Source organism: Euprymna scolopes, chromosome 26 (genome assembly GCF_053919585.1).
Source record: "Euprymna scolopes isolate OS-2025 chromosome 26, ASM5391958v1, whole genome shotgun sequence".
Classification (NCBI taxonomy): Eukaryota; Metazoa; Mollusca; class Cephalopoda; order Sepiida; family Sepiolidae; genus Euprymna; species Euprymna scolopes.
The window spans coordinates 70018405-70042717 of record NC_136507.1 but is presented as its reverse complement, the minus strand read 5'-3'; the positions used below and the strand labels follow the sequence as shown (position 1 = coordinate 70042717).

At 36.4% G+C, this 24313-nt stretch overlaps 1 protein-coding gene across 1 annotated transcript in view; it reads right to left on the bottom strand.

The window, feature by feature from the left end:
* The window catches only part of LOC145248145 (metabotropic glycine receptor-like), a 472150-nt gene that overhangs the window by 94885 nt on the left and 352952 nt on the right, over positions 1–24313 (bottom strand). The window contains exon 4 of the mRNA XM_080109967.1: positions 23545–23613. Coding sequence (XP_079966093.1) covers positions 23545–23613 — 69 coding nt within the window. The remainder of the gene's footprint in view (positions 1–23544; positions 23614–24313) is intronic.

The following is a 24313-nucleotide window of genomic DNA, read 5'->3' as shown; positions in this document are numbered from 1 at the left end:
TGTTCGTCCCTATGGACTCTTAAACGGCTGGACCGATGTTTTTTTTTTAAATTCCACATAAATGTGCTTTATGTACCTGGCAGTGTACTTATATAGAATTTGTATCAGAATGTCATCGATAAGTATCGACAATCGAAAAAAATCCGATAAAAGAAGGGACAGGCGATTTTTACAAAAGTTAATGCCATTTTGCACTATAATTCAAGCCATCATATAAAATAATTTTATGAAATTAATAGTAGGTTCTGTACAGTGCAATGTAGACTACAATGTATTGTGGAATAAGTAACTGTGGATAAGATTGGAAAATGGGCGTTTTTACCGATTTCGATGACAATAAAATATGGGAGGAGGTAAAACGTCCACTGATACTTATTCATTCCCGGGCAACGTCGGGTCTCCCTGCTAATACTAATAAGTGCAGGCCAGACAAACTGCTGCAAAGGCAAAACATGAAACACTACATGGAACCAAGAACACTGAAGTCGCATATCTATAAGTTCTCTAACCGCAACCCCACCCAAACACTCCTATTGCCACATCACTGCCCTTCCCCCAAAAAACAAGAGTGAGACCAAATAACCAAATAGAGTCAATGAGGAAGGAAAGAGACCGAGGAATTGACCAGGCCTCCATCAGATAAGTGCAAAGAGAACTGGGACCTTGTGGAGGCTTATTGCCACTCAAATTCCAGTGAAGACCAACAGCCACTGCCAACGAGTAATCAATGACGAGCAACTGGTGCGACAATGCAAATTTATTTGTAAATGTTATGGAAAGAGGTTGAGAGTACTAGAAACCTGGGGGAGACTCGTTGTAACTCAGCTTCTAGGGAACACAACAGTCTGTTTTCAAGGAGAGATCTTTGATGACCTGTGTAAAAGCTCTGTTACATGATAAGGGCTGTCCCCTGTTCATGTAAGTATAAAAATAGAGAGATTAGTTAAAATGGAAATAAGAGAAAGCAGAAATCGAACCCTGGACATAAGTTTTAAAGAACAATAGGTTTAAATGGAATGTCCAGTAAATTGTTAATTCGGATGAAATAAATAATAAATAAACTATTCAATTGTTAAAAGAATGTGGATAATAAAATATGGTTAAATAAATTAGATATGTAGGTTAAATTCCTTTGTGGAAACAACACAAGAAAAATAGGTTATTGGGAAATCAATGTCGAAAACGTGCAAAGTCGCGCATGTTGAGACACGTGAATTTTGCTCACGTGGCCGGGATGCATGGAGTTCTCAATATAGGAAGTGGGAGTTAGTTGGTCGTAGAGAGAGTCAGAGACAGTCAGAGAGACAGTCAGGGGAGACAGAGACAGGCGGACGTCTGAAGCGAGACGTCACTTCAGAAACTAAGATGTGAAACTTTGAGTTCTTAATGAGGAAATCCCGACCGGTCGTATTAAATAAATCCATCATGTGTTTTGGATAAAGCTCATCTTTGTGTTTGTGATTTCTACAAAAAGGTAAATTGTATTGTTATTATATGTCTGTGTATAAAATGTCATTACATACACATCTCTCTCTCTAAGATACAACATCATATGTAATAAGACAAGAACTCTCACTAAGACTCATATCATTACTAATAAGAACTCACGTAACATACGCGCACAAGTGGTATCGTCTAATACAAATAATAATAACCATATCACCCAATATATAACAGCTCCTTGTGAGCCAATAATAATAATAATAATAATGATAATGAGAAGAAGAAGAAGAAGAAGAAGAAAAAGAAGAAGAAGGCGACTGAACTAGTGCAAATGTCATTTTATTCAGACAATGCTAAGCTATGATTACTGAAGGACTGACGTTGGGACTATGAGGCAATGAAAAGAGTAATTTAGCTGCTACTTAAATCTGTCAAACACATCTGAGCTTTGTCTTTTCACAATTATTTGTTTTAGTTTTTTGGTTTTATTCTGGCCGAAGAGTTTGTATTTTTATTATTTAGATCGGATCTGTCATTCTCGCCGATCTGCTTCCAAGTAAAAACACATGGCCAAACAGATTCGCCATGAATCTCCGTTCAGTGTCGTTGTGTACTCTAGAAGGGCGAAAAGATAAAAAAACAGAAAGATTCCCAACGAATAAATAACTTTAGCAAGTGTAAACGATGAACGCAATCATTGCAATTCAAGGAAGGAAAAGAAGGTGTAGAAAACTGTGTATAAAAAAAAAAAAACGCGGCGAAAAAAAAATTCTAAAACGAAGGAAAAAAGAAAGAAAAAAATGTCCGTAACGGAGAAAAAGAAGAAAAAAAGGAAAAGAAAATGAATATGCTGTAAAGGACACTGAAGATGGACAACAAGTCTGGGAAAAAGACTCAAAAGATGAAAAAGAAAATTTTTTAAAGAAGTTAACACCGAGTAGGGAGAGGAGAGAGAAGAAGTAGAAAACATAGAAGTATAACTTTTTGAAGAAGAAAAAGAAGAAGAAATAAAAGAAGAAGAAGAAAAAGAAGAATGCACAATGCGTTACACCACCGATCAACTCTACGTGAAAAAGGAACGAAAGGGGAAAAGGATTAATGATTAAGGATGGTGTAAAAAGCACAAAAGATGACTTGAAAAAGTACATGAGCCAGACCACAGAAAGACTCATCAATGCAGCCAGAGACACCGTCAAGAAGAACAAGGCAGGAAATGACGAAACCAGAAACAAAAAGACAAGAAGAAAAAAGTGGGAAGAGAAAGAACTTCATGGACGATTCATAAGAATGACACCAGAAGAGAATAACAGATTCACCTGGACATGGCTAAGGAAAGGACACATAAACAGAGAAACAGAATCTCTGCAGACAGCTGCACAGAACAACGCGATTAGAACGAACCACATTAAAGATAAAATAGATAAAACGCAGGAAAACTGTAAATGTAAGCTCTGTGGACAAAAAGACGAACGATACACCACGTAATAAGCGAATGCAGTAAATTATTCCAAAAAGAATATAAGGGCAGGCACAACCGTATGATGGAGGCAATGCACTGGGAGCTCTGCAGACAACTGCAGACAAACTGGAGATAGTTCCAAAAATCAAAACCACGAAATCTTCTGAGATATGGAGATAAAAACAGATAAACTCATCCAAGCCAGAAGGCCAAATGTCATAATAATTAACAAGAAAGAATCTGTCAAATTGCAGTTTTTGTCGTCACGGCAAACAACAGGGTGAAGAGCAAAGTGATATCCTTGAAGAAATTTCCGTGCATCTTCCCAGACAATTCATCTGCCCCTTTTTTCTCCTCACACCCTTCACATACTAAGCCTTGATATCATTCGCTTCATTTTCACTGACTACAACGTTTAAGCATCCACTCCTCACTTCTAACCAAATACTTATTCAATGACTCCTCCTCATATCTAATACAGTTTTTCACGCTTATCAATGCTCCCTCACTGTCTTTCCTCTTTTGATACAGCGTACCTACACTACTTCTAATATGGAATATACCAAACGTTGCCAACGTTTTCTTTATCTTGATGTCCATGGAATGCAACTGCTTGTCAGACTATTTCAAATTTCCAGTACTGCAGCTCAAAACATTAACGCCTATGCATTCACCGTCTTGATCAGATTTCACTTTATAACTTTGACTTCCCAATTAGCTTCACCTTGCTGGTGATATTCCTTTCTGGCTAATGATGCCTACACCCTCCAAGACACCAAAATACTTATACCCTGCTTGTTCTATTTCTTTCATAGCTTCTCCATTTGGCAACGATATAATAATAATAATAATAATAATAATAATAATAATAATAATTAGGAGCACTAGGAACAGTCCCGAAAAACTTTGAAAAAAGAATGGGAGACATTGGAATCAAAGGAATGACTGGAAAACTACAACGAACAACTATCATGAAAACAGCTGAAATATTAGGAAAGCCCTTGAATGTGGAAACTAACACACAGGAGCAACAAGCGCGGGCCAGACAAACTGCTGCAAAGGCAAAACATGAAACACTATATGGAACCAAGAATATTGAAGCCGCATATCTATAAGTTCTCTAACCCCACCCCATCCTCTCATTGCCACATCGCTGCTTCCCTCCCAACAAAAGAATGACACCAAATAACCAAGTAGAGTCAAGGAGGAAGGAAAGGAACTGACCAGGCCTCCGCTGGATAAGTGCAAAGAGAACTAGGACCTTGGGGAGGCTTATTGCCACTCAAATTTCAGCAAAGACCAATAGCCGCTGCCAACGAGAAATCAATGACGAGCAGCTGTTGCGATAATGTAAATTTATTTACAAATTCTATCGAAAGAGGTGGATAGTACTGGAAACCTGGGGAGACTTGTTGTCACTCAGCTTCTAAGGAACATCACAAGCTACTTTCAAGGAGAAATCTTTGATAACTTGTGTGAAAGCTCCTTGTGAGCCAATAATAATAATAATAATAATAATAATAATAATAATAATAATAATAATAATAATAATAAGTTCTTGAAACAGACACCATCAAAGTAACATAAATAAAAGAAAAAATTGGAAAGAAATATCTTAGAAGAACAAGAAAACTCCTAAAAACTAAACTATATAATAGGAACCTAATAGAAGTTATAGACACATGGACAGTATCACTAGTAAGATACTTAGGACTGTTTATAAGTTGGACTAAGGAAGAACTGGGGCATCTTGACCAGGAAACGTGTGACCATGCACAATGTACTATACTTAAAGAATGATACAACCGAGTGTATGCGAGAAGGAAAGACGGAGATAAAGCTCTGGTTTGTATAGGTCTGTGTAAATGATATAAAAAAAATTAGAAAAATACATAAACCAGAACACAAAAAGGTAATTACCGTAGCTAGAGACGCCGAAAAAAAAATGAAAAACACAAAGAACAGGGATAAGACAAGAAAAGATAAATGAAAAAAGAAACAGCTACACAGACTTTCATAAGGGTGACAAAAGATGAAACTAACGAAAACACTTGGACATGGTTACAAAATGACACCTAAACAGAGAAACTTAAGCCCTAATAATAGCCACACAAAATAACGCGATTAGAACCAACTATATCAAAACGTGGATTGACAAAATACAAAAAAATAATAAATACGGATTGTGGGCAAAGAGACGAAGCAATAAATCACATAAAAAGTGAATGCAGTAAAGTAGCCCCTAAAATACAAGACACGATCAAGTGCGGAAGGAAGTAAACTAAGAATTACACTGACAACTGCATCTTCAACACCCAGACAAATGGTACAAATACATACGAATCAGCAGCAGTACTTGAAAATGAAAGTCACAAAATCCTATGGCACATGGGCGTACAGATAGACCCATCTAAGCAAGAATACCGAATGTCATGATAGTTAACGAGTTCTGCCTGTTCTACAAGTATTTTAATGGTGAATGCTCTGACGAACGGCAGACACTTGTGCCCCCACGACGTAGACACCCTCGACAAACCCGACAGGCAGCTAAATCCAACCCCCACGCAGTAGAGATCCCTAGATCTAAAAGATCTTTCTACTCCAGTAGTTTCTTCCCCAGAATCGCTAGACTCTGGAATTCCATTCCAGGTCCCTGCTTCCCTAACTGTACTGACATGCAGAAGTTCAAGTGTAACGTGAACCGACATCTTGCTGTCCAAATCCCAACATAGTGTCTCAGTAGTTGCTGTTCCTGGTAGTAGCCCCCTACACCAAAGTGACAATGTGCCTTGTTTGGGGTGAAAATGTAATTTAAAAAAAAAAAATAGAAAAATCCTGCCAGATCACAGATTGAGGATCAAGGAGACAGATAAGCGGAAAAAATATAAACAACATGTCAGAGAGCTTTAAGAGATATGGAAGATGAAGAAAGTCAGGACAACACCATTAATAGTAGGAGCACTAGAAACAATACTGAAAAACTTAGGAAAAAAATGGGAGGGATTGGAACAGAGGAATGGTTGAGAAGATACAACGGATAACAATAATGAAAATGGCTTAAATATTAAGGAAAAATGTTGAGTGCGGAGACAAACACACATGAGCTGCAGGCGCAAACTGGACATATAGAAACTACTACAGATGTAAAACACAAATAAACGTCACATTGAATCATGAAAGCTGAAACTGTATACATGTAAGAGAATCTACCCTCTGCAAGCCCCTGTTTCCCTTCTTGCATGTAGGTGTGTGTCACAGTAAACCAAATAAGTGAAGAGGGTCAAGAAGGATAGAAAGACAGAAGAGAGAAAGCACTAGCCAGATTTCCGTTGGATGAGTGCAAAGAGGACTGGGAACTTGGGGAGGCTTATTGCCACCCAAATTCTAGTGAAGACTAATGGTCGCTATGAACGAGAAATCAATGTGATAACGATAATACATCTGCTATGGTTATTGAAAGTGGTGAAGAGTATTGGAAATCTGGGGAGACTTGTTATCACTTAGACTCCAGAATATGCCACAAGTTGTTTTCCAAGAGAAATCTTTGATGATTAACTGTGTAACTACTCCTAGTGAGTAAATAATAAATAAATAAATAAATAAATAAATAATAATAATAATAATAATAATAATAATAATAATAATAATAATAATAATTGGAAAGGAATACCTCAGGAGAACAAGAAAACTCCTGGAAACGAAATTATATAGCAGAAACATAATAAAAGGTATAAATACATGGGCAGTATCACTAGCAAGATACCCTGGACCGTTTATAGGGTGGAAAAAAGAAGAACTGAGACAGCTCAATCAGAACACCAGGAAACTTATAACCATGCACAGTGCACTATACTCTACGTGAAAAGGATAAACGGCGAGAGAGGACTGGTCTATATGGAAAACTGTGTGAATGATACACACACACACACACAAAAAGAACTAGAAAAATACATAATGCAAAGTACTGAAAGGATAATTATGGCAGCAAGAGACATGGACAAATTTTTGAAACAACCCGGAAAACAGAGAGATAAAGGACAAAATAAAAAAGAAAAGAAAAATTGTAAGAGAAACAACTACACGGAAGATTCATAAGAACAGCAACAGATGAGAATAACGAAAACACCTGGACATGGATGCAAGAAGGACATGTAAACCGAGAAACTGAATCCCTAATAACGACAGCACAAAATAACTCGATAAAAACCAACCATATCAAAGCAAAACCGTCAAAACACAAGAAAACAACAAATTCAGACACTGTGGACAAAGAGATGAATCAATAAACCATATAGTAAGTGAATGCAACAAACTGTCCCAAAAGGAATACAAAAACAGGCACGACCAAGTGGGGAGGGCACTACACTGGGAATTATGCAAACAACAAAATAAAAAAAACGCACAGACAAATGGTACAAGTATAAGTACGCAACAGTACTTGAAAACGAGAATCATAAAATCCTATGGGACATGAACATACAGACCGATAAATCCATCCAAGCAAGAAGACCAGATATAGTAATAATTAACAAGAAAGAAAAATCCTGTCAAATCGTAGATTTTGCTGTCCCAGCTGACCACAGGGTGAGTATGAAAGAAAAGGAGAAATGGAACAAATACACAGAGCTAGCTAGAGAGCTTAAAGGGATTTGGATGGTGAAAAAATCAAAATAATACCTATAATAGTAGGAGCACTCAAAACAATTTCGAAAAACTTTGAAAAAATAATGTAAAAAATTGGAATCAGAGGAATGGCTGAAAAGATACAACGATTAACGATAATGAAAATAGCTGAAATATTAAGGAAAACCCTTGAATGCAGAAATCAATACACATGAACAATATGCGTGAGCCAGACAAATTGCTGCAGAGGCAAAACATGAAGAAGCGTTACAGGGAACCAAAATACTGAAGCTGCATATCTACAAGTTCTACATCCCCCACCCATCCCCAGCCATTATCCCATCAAAATGTGATACCAAATAGTCGAGAAGGGTCAGGGAAGATGGAAAGACCGATGAGAGAGCACTGACCAGACCTCTGCTGAACAAGCACGAACAAAACTGAAACTTTGGGGAGGCAGCTTGCTACTCAAATTCCAGTGTAGACCAATGCCGCTGCAAGCGAGAAATCAATGGTGGGAGGCTGTTGCGATAACGCAAATTTATTTGCAAATGTTACCGAAGGAGGTGGAGAGTGCAGGACGTCTGAGGAAACTTGTCACTCATCTTCCAGGGAACACCACAGGTTTTCAATGGGGGACTTTTGCTGACGTATGTAAAAGCTCCTAGTGAGCCAATAATAATAATAATAATAATAATAATAATAATAATAATAATAATAAGAAGAAGAAGAAGAAAACGCCTTGGAGAATAATAGAAAGAAGAAAAGAGTTTTAATTCATGGAAAGAGGTCAACAACCGAGAGATAAACTCCAGGTAAATATTATTATAAATATTACTCAAAGCCAAAACTGAGAAATAATAAACCAGTGCTACAATTTCATGAGATCATCATTCTACAATAAGATCGACGACCCTCTTTTCGCGTGTCTGCAGAGCACGGTCGATAAAACATCAGGCAGTTTCATTTAATAAGACGTTTTTGTATCGGCCATTTTTCAACCGAGATAATAGATTAGAGACTTTTATGAATGATTTCCAATTTGCAGCAGAGGATTAATTCAACCTCCATATTTCTCGTGTGGGGAAAATTGCTGAAACCAAGAAAATGGCTAGCCGCGTGTGTGCATCATGTGGAATCAAGCTGCTGGGGTGCGGAAGAAAGAGTCAAGATGGCAGCGCCCACACTTTTATAACTAGCAATCTCGCAAGGTGACGTAAAATTTCGCTGCTCGTGTGCAAAATATCGCTTCCCGACTTCAAAAAGTAGGCCGCGGAGAGAACACAGACGGAGCGTTGTACGAGAATCATAGGAGACGGCCGTAGGAGAATCTTTGGAGACTGTCGTAGGGTGTTACTGAGCCACTTTTCTGTCTTGCCCCTTTTTTTCTCTCCCCTTTTTTGTGTTACATCTCGCCATCCCGATATATAAATCAAGGTGGAATAAAATTGTTTATATATATGATATAGTTGATTACATTTTGTTTTTGTTTCGTTCAATTTTCTGATAATTTTGTTCCAGCTGAAAATGGGACATCCTACTGGATGTCAGACACTGACCTCCTCTCACATACATTCCAACCAAGAGACCTTTTAAAAATTCTAACCACTCTTTAAGCGCAATTGTTTATATCTCCCTTGCGCTTGGTTCACCGGGTATATTTGGTAGGTAGTTTTCGGAATTCCGTTTCATGAATTCGTTTGCTCCTATAATTATTGGCATGATTAAGATCTTCCTAAGATTCCAGTTTTTTTTCACGTCGTACATAAGACTTTAGTATTCCGTTATCTTTTTCCTTTAAAGTCTGTTTAAACCGGCTTCATTGGGACACTGACTTCTACTAAGGTTGCTTCTTTCTCTTTGTTGTCCCATATCAACATGTCAAGTTTAATAGCTCCGTTTACTGAGCACGTTGCTGTAGGAAATGCGTGGATGGTGTACGGATTATTTCCATATCTGTCCATCCGTGTGTCTGAAACCGATTGACGCCTAAACCGTTGGACATATAAAACTGAAATTTTGAGAGAAGCCCCTTCTTTATATGCATAATTACATGGTTACCTGGAGTTACCTGGGATCGTGCGCAACAAAATAATAGAGTTAAAATATGTAACATCTTTCTTTTAAAAACTTGGTAATTTATAAAGATCGCGGCCATGGAAGAACGCGAGGAAAATTTATGTTGTTATTTTCGAAATAAATAAGGAATCGTTTTCACAAAATCCATTAAGCATTATGCATTTAAAATTGAGAAAATCACGCTTGAAAAGTGTCTACGTTATGTGAAAAGCTCTCTTGTTTAAATCCAAATTCTGTATATTTTTTTTTGTTTCATTTTACCTCAGTCGAAATTCTCAGAAAGCAAAAGACCCCTACCTGGGGCTTACAACTTTGTCTCTATATGAAATGCATAGATATTCGAATGCTATATTAAAGTTCTTTATCTAACAAACGCTGAGTTAGTAGAGAAATTGAGAAGCTAATTTTTCCTCTCCCCAATTAACCATTTTAATATGTTATATTAGGTTGGTGCAAAAATAATGCCGTTTTTGGCACGAAGTTGAATGTCCGAAAACGACATTATTTTTGCACCAACCTAATAATATATCTTTCTGTTTGGCCTCTTCGTCTTACTGAACTCCAGGACTAGAATTCATCTAATCTAGTGGAGTATCCAGCTTCGTGTTGCTACTTAAGGTAACATCACTTAGAAAAGGTGCACCGTTCATCGTAAAAGCCAGTGTGGGTTAGTCATACCAAGGAGATCTTATTTGGGTAGCGAATACTATGCGGTCTTGAATATTTAGTCAGGGTTTACTTCTAGGGGAAAGTATCCTCATGCCAGGTTGTCCTTACAAACCTTAGTACAGTAAGACCTTAGCAACTCCAATTTTAGCTCAAAGTGATTCACCATTTAATATATTTATCTATACTATTAATAAAATTCTAAATGTTTATTTATTTATTTGTGTGTATATATACCAATAAAACTTTCGAACAGATACACCGAATTAAAAAAATTTTTTCCCCCCGAAAGGTGTGAGTCCCTAGATTGTCCTTATCTATATATGGTTCGCCGAGTTATACAAAAAGCCCGAAATAAGTTTTTTTTTTACCGTTTCGTGCAATTGTCGAAAAAGTTATCAGTCTATGTCAACGAAATTTAGCATTGTCTGTATACAGTCGCGGTAAAATCTTCCAGCACAAGGACAGGATTTGTGGCGCAATAAATAACGCATCTGACTATGGATCAGAAGATTCCAGGTTCGAACCCTGGCAAGTTCGTAATAATTTTAACCATCATTTTATCCAACGTTTACTCATTATCCTTACTCTTAGTTAGGGTATTTTTGTTTTTTCAGTGATTTTGTTTTGTGCATATGGGAATTTCCCAAATTCACCAAGTTCACAGGGTAAGCGTTGATGGTAAGACGATGTTGAGTGTACTTGATGTTGAGTGTACTCGATTTTGTATTTGACTCAGCGTTGTGTGTGCCGATGCGACGCAGCCTCTAGTTATTAATAAAATAAATTAATATTAAACGAAAACGACATAAAACAACTTTTATTGCTTAAGCAGACCCTTTTTTTCTAGCGTTCTTACGTGGTCTCGATTTTTACAAATTATCCTTCTCTCCCTATTTATCCTATCGCCTCTTCTTCTTTCTCTCTTCTCAACCTATCACCCCTCTTCTATCTTCCCCTCCCCTCTCTGCCCCTCACTTTCCCTATCACCTCTCTTCTGTTTCTCCTTTTGTGGCAACTGGAAAAATTGTTCAACTAATTCTATTACGGGTGACTCTCCAAACAGCGAATAAAAAAGGGGGCCTATATCTTTGCCCGAAGCAATGTAGGTGTGTCTTGTGTAGTTTTTAAATTTTTTAGCTGCATATGCACACAAATATATGCATCCATTTTAGCAGCGACTTTGTGAATCAACCGTCAGCCATTTTCTTTTCTTAAATTTTTAAGCTGTTGAGACGGATTATTTGTTAATAATTCATATTATGATTAGTGTTAAGACGATTAATCGGAATCGGTAATCGAAAAATTGGAACTTTTTGGAGTATCGGAATCGGTATCGGAATAGGAAAAATTGTGCCAATTTTCCGATGCTGAAAACGATTCTTTTAATTGTTTTTGTTTTTTGTTTTTATTTAAAACTTAATTTTCCATGGCTCGTATCAATGATGAAATGATTAATATTTATTGATTTTAAATTACCAGTAAAAATAAAATTTATAGATTACACCCACAAGTGTATTTTTTTATGTTTGGGAAAATATATGCTCATATCACATGTTGTTTTCGGTAATCCGACTCCCCTCGCACACAAAAGAAAGTCTATATTTAGAAATGTAAAAAGAATCGGAGTCGGTAATTGTATCGAAATCGAGAAAAATATTAGAATCATTCCATCACTAATTATGATTTTTTTTCTTTTTTCCATCCTCTTTCCATTGCAAGGAAGAAAATAAAATCGGCAGATTTCTGTTGTAGGCGATGTAAGTTTCGAATCTCTCGTCGTTGAGGGCCGGTAAAAACAAGACAAACACAGTGGTACAATTAACGAAAGTATGTTAGGAAAAGAATGTTGCAGGAGAACACGTCATGATTCTGGGGCCATAACTGCCACGAAGCGCTACCAATAACGTGTTAGATGTAGTTATATTCATAGCCTTTACCCCATAATAATTTCATTCAAGAAAGGCATGGAGGACGACATTCAAAGAAATGGGCCAAGCAGATAATGGCTGAGACTAGCATGCCGTTCCTGACAGCTGAAAGCCTGCCACAAGACCGTGATAATTGGCAGAATTTTGATTTCAAGCATATGATTAAACTTTATTGAATGTGTTTATATAAACTATATCAACGGCCGAGAGTGCTTTATTTATGATTCTGATTGATTGTCCTTTTATATCTTTGTTGTGTATATTGAAGAACAAGGAGGGGAGTAAGCTGTGGCGTTACGAGCGAAAAGTGGCCTCTGTTCCCCTATTAGACTCCAGGCAGAGCAGACATCTTGCGTGCCTTAAAATATCCCAAGGGTCGGGGTAGGTGGAATTTGGTCACGTATAATAGCAATTTAATGCCATGGTTCACGAAACGTTTTCCCTCGCGAATGTAAAATAAATAAGCGAACCGTCATTTATTGTGTTATGTTGTTAACTACTACGCCAACGAAAGCAAATGCCAATCTTTAAAATCTGGCTACCCTGTAGTACGTCGACAGAAAACAGAGGTGATGCAATTTCCGGCCATCTTTAAGGTTGAGTCGTTTTTCCTTGAAATGTTCGATTCATCGGCAAATCCGATTTCTTGTTCATTCCAAACGAGATATATTGCCAATTGCATGCGAGGAACTTCTAATTGGGATCACGCCTATAGAGGATTATGTAAGGAAGTGCTTGTTCGAGTTACATTTACACCTATAGTACAATAAGGGAGGCAGGGAACAGGGAGTGAATTCCAAAGTCTGTGGAAAAAAAAACTATTAGAGTAGAAGTTTTTCCAGCATTTAGGGACCTCAACAGTGAATCCATTAAAGTACTCGTGAAACAAGTATAGGGATACAACACTTCGACGATGGGATATGAGTTGGAGCTTGGGCGATAGTGCGCGATTTATTAGATTGGAGACTATTTTTGAACACTATCTAAAAAGGGAGAAACTAGTGGTAGATGCACTTGCCCAGATATGGCAACAATACTCCATGGATTGGCGAATGGTGGCTTTCCAGGGATATATGATACTCTCTAGTGTGAGTAATTTTTTAGTACGATAGAGGAAGGCCACCTTTGACGAAGTTTCTTTTAATTTTTAAAGGAAAGAAGCTTAGTCTTAGTAGAAGTAAATGTTCCTATTTACTTGCCTCCCCACGAGGCAGAGTTAGACAAAGGTTAGTTTTTAATGTGGGGAAAATCCAGCTCCCTCAAAAAGGGGGTCACTCTGGATAGGAACAAAAATAAAAATTACTTAAATCTAGAAGGATTTCTCCTCTATTGATCGAGGTCAGAAAAGGTGAAGTGTAGTATCAGAACAGATACTACACTTTGCTCCTAGCGAAAGGGCCAAAGAAGTAGCATTAAATGTTACCAACGATTTACGGCCCAATTCCACTACAGACTAATATTTATATCAATATTTAAGGTTTCTGTCATTGCTTTGTGTACATTGTTTTTTTTTCCTCATGTCTATTATAGAGCGTTGTGTCATCAGCAAATATACTCATCTCAAGTACAATTCTATGAGGGAGGTTATTTATAAATGTCAGGAATAATACAAAGAATTAATGTCGGCAGTAGATTTCAATTTCAATTTGGTCGAGAATTTGATATTACTAATTCTTTCAAATCACGTTTTACGTTGAAATAACGTTCTGCTAAAAGAGCCTTTAAAAACGAAGATTCCTTAACGATCCAAACAGCTGGTGCCTAATGAGAAGACTTGTCTTTATGTACACTGTCATACTGAATACTTATTTAAATGTCATTACACTTTGGCGGACCAATGTATTCATGATTTATAGAAAGTGTAGAGAAAGTATTTCACCACACCTCATATAAAAAATGTAGAAAAATCAAGAATGACATCAGTGTATCTCCCGGTTCTAAATACACGATTACATAAGATGTTTTTCTACACTATATGGCAATCAGCGGCGTTGCTAGGGATTAACAAGAATTCTCTGTACTCCTGCACCAAACCTTAAATCCCATTTTTTTTTCTTTTTACATTACAAACAAGGAATACTATCACTCGGACGTAAGGTGTTATTATATGAAATTGTGCCTAACAGTAGATGGTAGAGAGTTGAACAGCAAAATGTCTATTCACATTACATTTAAATTTCTGCAGGTTATTACAGTCAAGGAAGCAGGATACGGAAGGAATACTAAAGCCTAGCAGTCCAGAGGAAGAAAATATTAGAGTAGAAGGTTTTCCAATATCCACGGACCTTAACAGCGAAGGAATGGGATTTTGGTGTTTATTGGGTAAATCAGGACTATGTACGTCGAGAGGGATAAAGTGCATCAGAGCACATTTCATTAAAGCAGTACACGGTAAAAAAACATTACAGTAGAAGAATAAAATAAATACGTATTAGATACGTTTGAAGCAAAAACAACGCATTATTACAAAATAAACAGATATTTATTTTGTTTGAAATTTATATTGAAAATATAAATGTATATTTCAATATATAAATTTCAAACAAAAATAAATATTTGTTTATTTTGTAATAATGCGTTGTTTTGACTTCAAACGTATCTAATACATATTTATTTTATTCAAACTCAATCAGCGCTTCTATCAAGGAACACAAACCCAAACGTGAATTCTGCGTGATCAATGCAACGTTCCGACATTTGAAAAGACTACTGTAAAAACAAGAAAAGGACTTCTACTGATTCTATACTCCAACAACAACATGACAAAAAAAAAAAGAAAGAAAGAGATACTGATGATGAAGTGTATCTTCGAAATAAATTTATGAATTTCAATATAAATTTCAAACAAAATAAATATCTGTTTATTTTGTAATAATGCGTTGTTTTGGCTTCAAACGTATTTTATACGTATTTATTGTATTCAAACTCAACCAGCGCTTCTATCAAGGAACACAAACCTTAACATCATAGTAGAAGGGTTTCCGGTATCTACGGACCTTAATAGTGATTCCATTAAATATCTAGTAAAATAGGCACAGGGATGCAGCATTTTTAAAATTCCATTTTCACCCCAAACAAGGTACAGTGCCACTTTGATGTAGGGGGCTATTATCGAGGATATAAGTTGCAGGGATACTATGTAGGGAGTTGAGCAGCAAGATGTCTGTTCGCATTACACTTGAACGTCTGCATCTCAGTACAGTTGGGAAAACAGGAACCGGAAGGGAGTTCCAAATTCTAATAGTTCTGGGAAGAAACTATTAGAGCAGAAGGCTTTCTTAGATCTAGGGATCTCTACTTTGTAGGGGTGGAATTTTGCTGCTTGTCGGGAGTATTTACGTCGAGGAAGGTACAAGAGCTAGTAGTTCGTCGGAGCATCCACCATTAAAATACTTGTAGAACATGCACAGGGATGCAACATTTCGTCGATGGGACAGAGTTTGAAGCCTAGACGAACTATCAAGTTGGCGATCCTCTTTTAAACCTTGTCCAGGAGCGAGAGACTAGTAGCAGTTGCGCCAGCCCAAATGTAACAACAATACTCCATACAAGGGCGAATGATGGCCTTGTAAATGTACAGGATACTTCCAGGTGAAAGTAACTTTCTAGCACGGTAGAGAGAGCCCACCTCCCTCGCAGCGGCCCTGGCAATACTCTCAATGTATCTGTTCCAACTCATGTTCGTTGTGAACGTTAAGCCAAGGAGTTTGAAAGAAGTACTTTCATGTAATGTATCTTTAGCCATAGCTATTAGTAGTTGAGAAGGTTTCTTATAATTATTGAAGGAAACAAGCTTAGTTTTGGACGAAGGTTGCAGCTTAGCCGATAGTGCGGGACCTGTTAGATTTTAGACTTCTTTTTTGGACCGTGTCTAAGAGTGAAAAACAAGTGGTAGATGTACCAGCCGAGATGTGATATCAATACTCCATGCATATGCGAATTGTGGCTTTGTAAAAATATAGGATACTCTCTGGTGGGAGAAATTTTCTAGCACGGTAGAAGAAGCCGAGGTTCTTTGTAGCAGCCGTGGCAATGTCCTCCATTTATTTGTTGTAATTTTTATTTTAACAGTATGCTTCATTCTTTAATTTTTAACATAAAATCAGACTGTAGTAGCACTGCTGCATGTGATAATACTGTGGTTACAACGAACCGTCATTACGATTTTGAATCTGTGCTTAATTTCTAAACTCGGCGCTGATTTGTGTATACGTAAGACTTCATTTCTGGCTTGCCTAATCAATATTTAAAAAAACCAGAAGAGTGAGCACTTAATGGGAGTTGATAAAAAGGCAATGGCGACTAGATAATTTTGTTTTTCTGACCAGGAGACTAGAGCGAATTCACTCATTCTACAGAACTCCTTTTAACCCTCAACCTTGTTTCTCGTTGGCAAAAATGCGTCGATTCTAATAGTTCTTTTTTCGATTAATAAAGTTTATTATGAAAGGAGTTATGATCTTCTGAAGTTGAACGTGAAAAGACGACATTATTTTTGCACCAACCTAATATCTTTGTTGCGTATATTGAAAAAAATGTGGAGACCGACCGACCGACCGACCGACCGACCGACCGACCGACAGACAAACAGACAGACATAGTGAGTATTATAAATGGGGCGCATCTTAACTTTCTTCATGCCGTTCGGCCTTGGGGTTCGATAAGAAGCTCAACTGATTAAACATAACTACTATAGCAGCTCACAAGTAGGCTTACTATAATACACACACATGTACCTACGTAGAACTGACTTTAACACCTGTGTATGCTACTATATTCTTCATATATAGAACTCTTCTTTTTACAAACGAAGCCTTCTAACCTTTGTCCATATGTTGGATATTATGACTCCCGGGCAGTACCAGATTACCCGAGAGAGCGAGTGAAACAAAAGATAACACTAAGATATAGTCAACGTTATTGAAACATGTAACATTTTCAATGGAAGAGTTTTTTTTTCGCAGCAAAAAGATATACCGAATAAAATCTTTTAAAAGTCAGTTAAACATATAATAATATATAAAAATATGATAAAAACCTGGAATTTTAGTTTAGCAAAACAATGACGTTTGCATAAACAAAGAGACTGATCAAACTTAGTTAACAATAACAAGGATGAACTGTGACGTAGGGTTTACGTACGATATAAAAAAGGTTATAATATATACACGGTAAAATATGAGGGGTAGACAGTTAGTCAGGAGAGGAGAGTTAGTCGATTTTAGCGCGGGCTGTACTCAGAAGAGGTCGATATATTTTCATGTCCGCTGAAGTGTATTCGAGCGTATATAGCAGGATGTAGAATCCAAGCAGAGAACGTTTGCAAACGCCGAGGGAAGATAGAAATAAAGTTATATGTAAAATATAACCTAGTATTTGGGGTTTTCCTTCGGAGGGAGATATATTTGTTACAGTACTTCAAGGCAAAGACAGCCGCTATGGAAATGACATCAGATGAAACGACGGTTAGTGGTTCGGTATTAAACGGCGATAGTGTATAAGTACACGCCATCATAAGATTTGTTTCGCTTACGTTTGTACATATGTTTTGGAAACTGTAATTATATGTGTAACGCGCATACTCGCATACACGCACCGACGCAGGAGACAAACAGAGATATGTATATTATACATACAAAAAAAAGAGAAGATATTATATATACACTAGCGAGGTGGTGGGTTTTGCCCGGTCATAAACTACGCTTAAATATTATATTTTAATTTGTCCAGATTTCATGTATATTATTATAGAGTCGTGATTTCAAAAGTAAAAAAAAATATTTTGGCGCCATCAGCTAGAATTGAAACAAAGCAAAACTCTAGCATCCAAATCTGGCGACGTTACCACTGTACCAACGTGACACGCATTTGAACTGATTAAAAATTAAAAATAAACTAAGATGAATGTACAAAATGTATAACGGTTTTTTCAATTTTGAACCATTTTTGACCCTTAATATCTATTTTAACTCGCTAAAAACCCGTAAAAGAACGGCCCATAAAAAATCCAATCATTTGAAGCCCCTAGCCCCGCTCTGCGATTTTTAGTTTCAGAATAAAGTTTAAAATATGGAGACAGACCGACAGACAGACAGAGAGACATAGTGAGTTTAATAAATTAGATTAAAAGAGACACGCTTGGTGTCTAGTTACACGTTTTCATGAATAAGTTTTGTATATACACCGTACGCTTAGTATGAACATTACGCGAACTATTAAACATTGTATATACACTAGACAACACGATCCATCGCGTTACACATATTCACTGACCTATTTCTCTACTAACACCTTTCTTTTCCATTCTTATTCTATTGCATGTTAGTGAAGATGACCCAAATGAAGTTGTTTTAAATATTAGAAATGAACATTCATCTCCATTTTCTATCATACGCAGTCTATGGTGTTTTTATGGCACAAACGAAGAACACCCACCATGTTATGTTAAAAATCCCTAATAATTATCACCCTTGGATTCATTGTAGAATTTTACTAAGGATAACGTGCTTGATCTTTGTGTAAGTATTAGTTGTAAATCTGTTGTGTCGGTGATTAAACGGTTGTACACATGACCATGTAGAAATACGAAGTGACTTCAATAAGTTTCCAGACATTTTTATACAAGCATTTAAAATTGTCGTAGACTCTTGAACATTCAGTATGTTACTGCCATACATCTTATGAAGTGACTGACCAATATTTATGATTTATGGTTCAAATGAACAGCTACAGCAGGAATTAGAAAACACCTTACTAAAGCTTTATTGTCACAGCTAGTGATTTCCAAAAATGCAATCTGGATGTGAGGACACTTTAGAAGAACCATATGCAACAATACTCTGTTTTAAATTGGAAAAATGTGAGAGAAGCGCCTGGAATGCTTCCGACTGCTTCTAGACCATCTTGCATAAATCAAGCATCAGTTTTTGAGTAACACAAAACATTCAATGAAAGCAGGGAGTCAGTGAGGGATGATGAGAGGTGTGGGAGGAATAAGGAAGTTAAAACACAAGAGTTGATTGGCCAAATAAAGAATTTCATGAATAAGGAACGCGTGTGTCTATAGAGACAATAAGTGCACAGTTTGATGTCAGTCTGGGAACTTTACACACACTTATTCGCGAGGAACTGAAGATGCAGAAGATTTGACGAAGTTTGCCCTAAGGGATCTCAGAGAAGATTAGAAGACGTTGTCATAACGAAGATGGACATAAAGACAGTTCCCCACTCTCCCTTGCTCCCTGTGACTTTTGGTTATTCCCTTAGCTCAAGGAAAACCTTAGTAACAGTCGTTATGAGATAACTGGGGAGATGAAAGAGGCTGTAACGAGGGTTATTGACACGCTAATGTAAGCTAACGTCCATAGAGCTTCTAGAAGTTGTTGGAATGAAACAAGTGCATTGCAGCCGAAGGGGCGTAGAGTTTTATGTATGTACTATCAATAAATGTGTCCATACGTAAAAAAGTCTGGAAACTTATTTAAAGTACCTCGTAACAAAGGATTGAGGTGAGGTGGCTGCGATTAATGACACAGGCTGAAAACCTGAGTGTATTCAGTTCGATTCCAGCTCACTCAACAGAAACACTTTCATTGAACCAACACTTGGCCTTGTCACTAATCCCTTGAAGAGAAGGTAAATCTATATATCTATGAAAGTGAAAATGTGTGTGCGTATGTGTCTGTGTACATTTCCCTTCTAAAGACTCGAGATTTGACATAAGGTGTATTGAGATTTGGGAAAATCTTTTTTAATACGTTTTCAGCCAAAAATTTGGCTCTCAAGGAGTCAAAGTTCAACGAGCTCAAAAATAAATGTTAATGGATTAAAATTGAGGTCAATTTAAAAAACAAAATTGACCTCTTCGGTCTCTACCAAATTACTCAGCCAATTTCTGGTCCAAACATTTCAAATTTTACATAAAGGGTATTCAGAGATGAGGCAAGCTTTTTAATTGGTTTGGGTAAAAAATCTGAGCTGCCAAGGGGTCAAAGTTAAAAAGATTTGACCTTTGCGGTATCTAGCAAACTACTCAGCCAATTCTGGATCTAAACATTTGAAATTTATGCATAAAGGGTATTCAGACACGCGGCAAGCATATTAATCAGGTTTGGGAAGAAAATTTGGCTTCCAAAAGGTCAAAGTGTAAAGAGTTGATCTTTGCAGACTCTACCAAATTCCTCCACCAATTTTGGGTCTAAAAACTTGAAATTTTAGATGTAGGTAACTTGGACATGGGTAACATGTTTTATTTTGATTTGAGACCAGAATAATAAATGTTAAGGGGTCAAAATTGGGGTCAAAGTTGAAAAAATTTGACCTCTGCGGCTTCTATGAAATTACTCAGATGGATTTTGGTCTAAGCATTTGAAATCTTACATAATGTGTATTCACACGTAGGACAAATTATGAACAGTACATATGGCCCGAGAAAAGCCGGGTTGAAATACTAGTAATATAATACAACGAAGGGTGATTAACTAAGATGGATCTGCTGTGAGTTACTCGACCGTAATCGGTAGCGTCCATGTTGGAATTACATCTCAGAATACCATGCCTTTTACACGTATATATACAGGGTGACAAAAAAAAAAAAAAGAAAAGAAAAAAAAAGGGGCCCCTAACTTTAATTATGCCCCGTTTCTTAGTGTTTTGTCCGAATGAAATGAAACTTTGATCACAACTAGTTTATTATATTCAAAATATCACATCAAAACACTAGGGTCTTTGGCCTTTTTTCTCCGTTCTACAGCATATGTTCTAGATGGCCTCCATTTAGCGTTTTTTTTTGGGGGTCACTCTGTATTTTCGCTTCAATGTCTCTTAGCAAGGACAGATACTTTTAAAATGAAGAAATAGTTCTTTCCATTTAGAAGTAGAAAAAATTACAGATGGAACATGACTTACCACCAAAGAAAACTTCATCTATTTTAAACGAAAAATGTAATTGTTTATTGGTCCATACTGACCCCTGATCGAATTAAAGAAAATTTTGAAGGGTGCAATTACACTTTTTAAAAAAGTTTCAAAATTATAAAAATGAATTTGGATTTTTTAACTGTAAACGAATCGATTTCTATAACTGCCAAGCAAATAAACAAAAAAAAAAAAAAAAAAAGAAGTATTTTTTGGATCCTTCGGACTACTGTTCTCAGATCAAGTATTATTTTCACAACGTTTCGGTCGATATAACCTCCGAGCTTCTTTAGGTGTATCTTGTCGAACTCAGGAATCTTTCAATCGAACTCGGGATTCGAATACAACTCATCATTTTAATCACCGAGATCAAAATACAAATGATTTATTTTAAAACAATATTTTTACAAATTTTGAGCATAGTAGTGAATAATATAACAAACTGTCACTAGCACACAATTCTCTTTGTGTAAACAGCCAGAAATTACGACGTTTTACAATGTCCATTATTGCGCTTGCAGCTGCCAAGTGACGTAGATTTGGAAGCGCCGACTGTCGTGTAGGTGGTCAAGCTTCGATTCCAGCTTGAGGTAGTTGCTTGCCAGGCCGTACTATAGAGCTGTGATATAGCTTAGCAGTTTGTCTGTGGATGACTATATATATATATATATATATATATATATATATATATATATATATATATATATATATATATATATATATATATATCAAGCTACACATTCTCGTGAGAATTCGCAAGGCATAAGCCTGAAGAATTCTCACGAGAATGAAACGCGGAATATTCTACGCAGCTAAATTGCCGTATATATTTTCATAACTTACTACCTAGCTCTGCCTATGCATTGAGCACTGTTGAAATAAATACTGAAAGTTTACGCATAAATTACATCTTCGTATATTAATTTATGTAATTAAATGAAGTAGTCATATATATATATATATATATAAATATATAAATATATGTATATTTATATATACAGATAGATGTGGCTACTTCATTGAATCATATGAATTAATATATATATATATGTGTGTGTGTGTGTGTGTGTGTGTGTGTGTGTGTAGTCAAATATTACAGAGGACTCATGACTGCATATCTTTTTCATTGTATCTTTCTAGATACTTGATTAATTTTTGAGTTTCAGGGCAGACGAATTTGTCGCATTCGTTGTGTACCCTAGTATTTCTGATTCCTCTCGGAGCTATATACAGGGAGTTGATATCGAGGAAAGAACACGAATGTTTAGTGATGGTTTCGGCGGAAACCGTTTATTGGTTGTACAATTAATAAAGTAATAACATTTTGTTCTTTTTTAAATTAGGTTGTCTTCGTTCAATACTGCTGGGCTGCGTTGATAGTAAATAATGTTTTGTTTTTAAAACTACGAAACAGTTTTTGGATATATCGTAAATATATATATATATATATATATATATATATATATATATATATGGTAGATATATCTATATATGTACACACATACATATATTTACATATATTTATGTATATTTATCTACACAGTCATTTTTGAAAAGTCATGAAATTCAACAAACCGGAAGTACAAGACTCGAGTTTCGCGCTCAATTTGGTTCATCAGCTGGACACATTCGAACTCGGGATTCGAAAACCCGTATCGCTTGCATGCGGATGCGGGTATCCGAATCCAGAGTTCGGATGTGTTCGACTGATGAGCCCAAATGAGAGCGAAATTCAAGTCTTGGACTTCCGGTTTGTTGGTTTTCATGGCTCTTGTGAGACGTTCCTTGTCTGTGGAAATATATATCATCTCTCACGCTCTGAAGATTACGTATATATTTATGCATCCATATACACATATACATCCATATATTCATATACATATGTGTGTGTTAGAAAGAAAGAGGGAGAGAGAGAGAGAGGAACAATTCTTTAATATATATATACTAGCAGGGGTGCCCGGCGTTGCTCGGGTGTTTGGAGGTGTATGCTGTGCAAAAAAAAGCAAAAAAACAAACAAAAAAAATGGTTAATTTTTTAAAACTTTGACCCCTATTATGACCTCTTAAAATTTATTGTTTCGGGCTCAAATCACTTTATTAAGTTAGATCCAGGTCCAAGGAACCTAAATCTAAAATTTCAAGTGTCTAGACCCAAAATTGTCGGAGGAGTTTGGTAGAGTTCTTAAAGGTCAAATCGTTGAAATTTGACCCCATAACAGCCAAATTTCTGGCTGACACCCGTCACATCGATTTTCCCAAATCTCAGTACCCGGTATTTCAAATTTCGAGTCTATAGACTAAAAATTGGCAGAGTTATTGCGTAGGGAAATGTACACAGACAGACAGACACACAGACACACAGACAGACAGACACGTTCACTTTTATATATATATATATATATATATATATATATGTAAAACACTTACCGTAGAATATAGTAGTAAAGATCCAACAAGTAGTAATTCTAGCATTGCCCAGAAACTATTGCATATAACCTGGAAAGGGAAATGAAAAAATCTGTCAATACTTATACAACAAGATTACATGTTTCTATAATTAAAGCCACATAAAAGATCCGTGTTTTTATTTCCGGTAAAGCAAGACAAAATTCATTCCCCCCCCCCACACACACACAAAAGATAAAAAAAAAACGAACTATAGAAAATTCAGGGTCAGAATGAAATTCGCAGCGAAAACTTATGTCCTTGCACGTTTCTTTTAGTTTTTAGTTTTTTTTAAATTTGGTTTTACGGACGATGCAATGATGGCCACTAAGGAAGCAACAAAGCAAGACTTTTATATACAAACCAACAGGCCGCCCGCTGTTGCCCAGTCGTAAGATACGCTTTAATGTGATGTTTTAATTCATGCAGATTACGTATTTATTATTATAGAAACAATTAACTATCGATTATTATATTGAAACTAATATATAGTAGTGTGATCAAAATTAAAAACTATATATATATGACTTGAATGCAATCAACTAGAATCAAAACCAAAACATACAACTCTCCAACCTAATTCCTTAGCCTCTGAGCTACGCCCATACGCATATATTCACCTGTCATCTCTTTTTAAAAATAGAATCGCCCGATCAAGATTTAAACAATCATTCATATAATTCGATTATACACGCACACACACGCGCGTACACACACCCACACACCCACCCACACATATATATATATATAA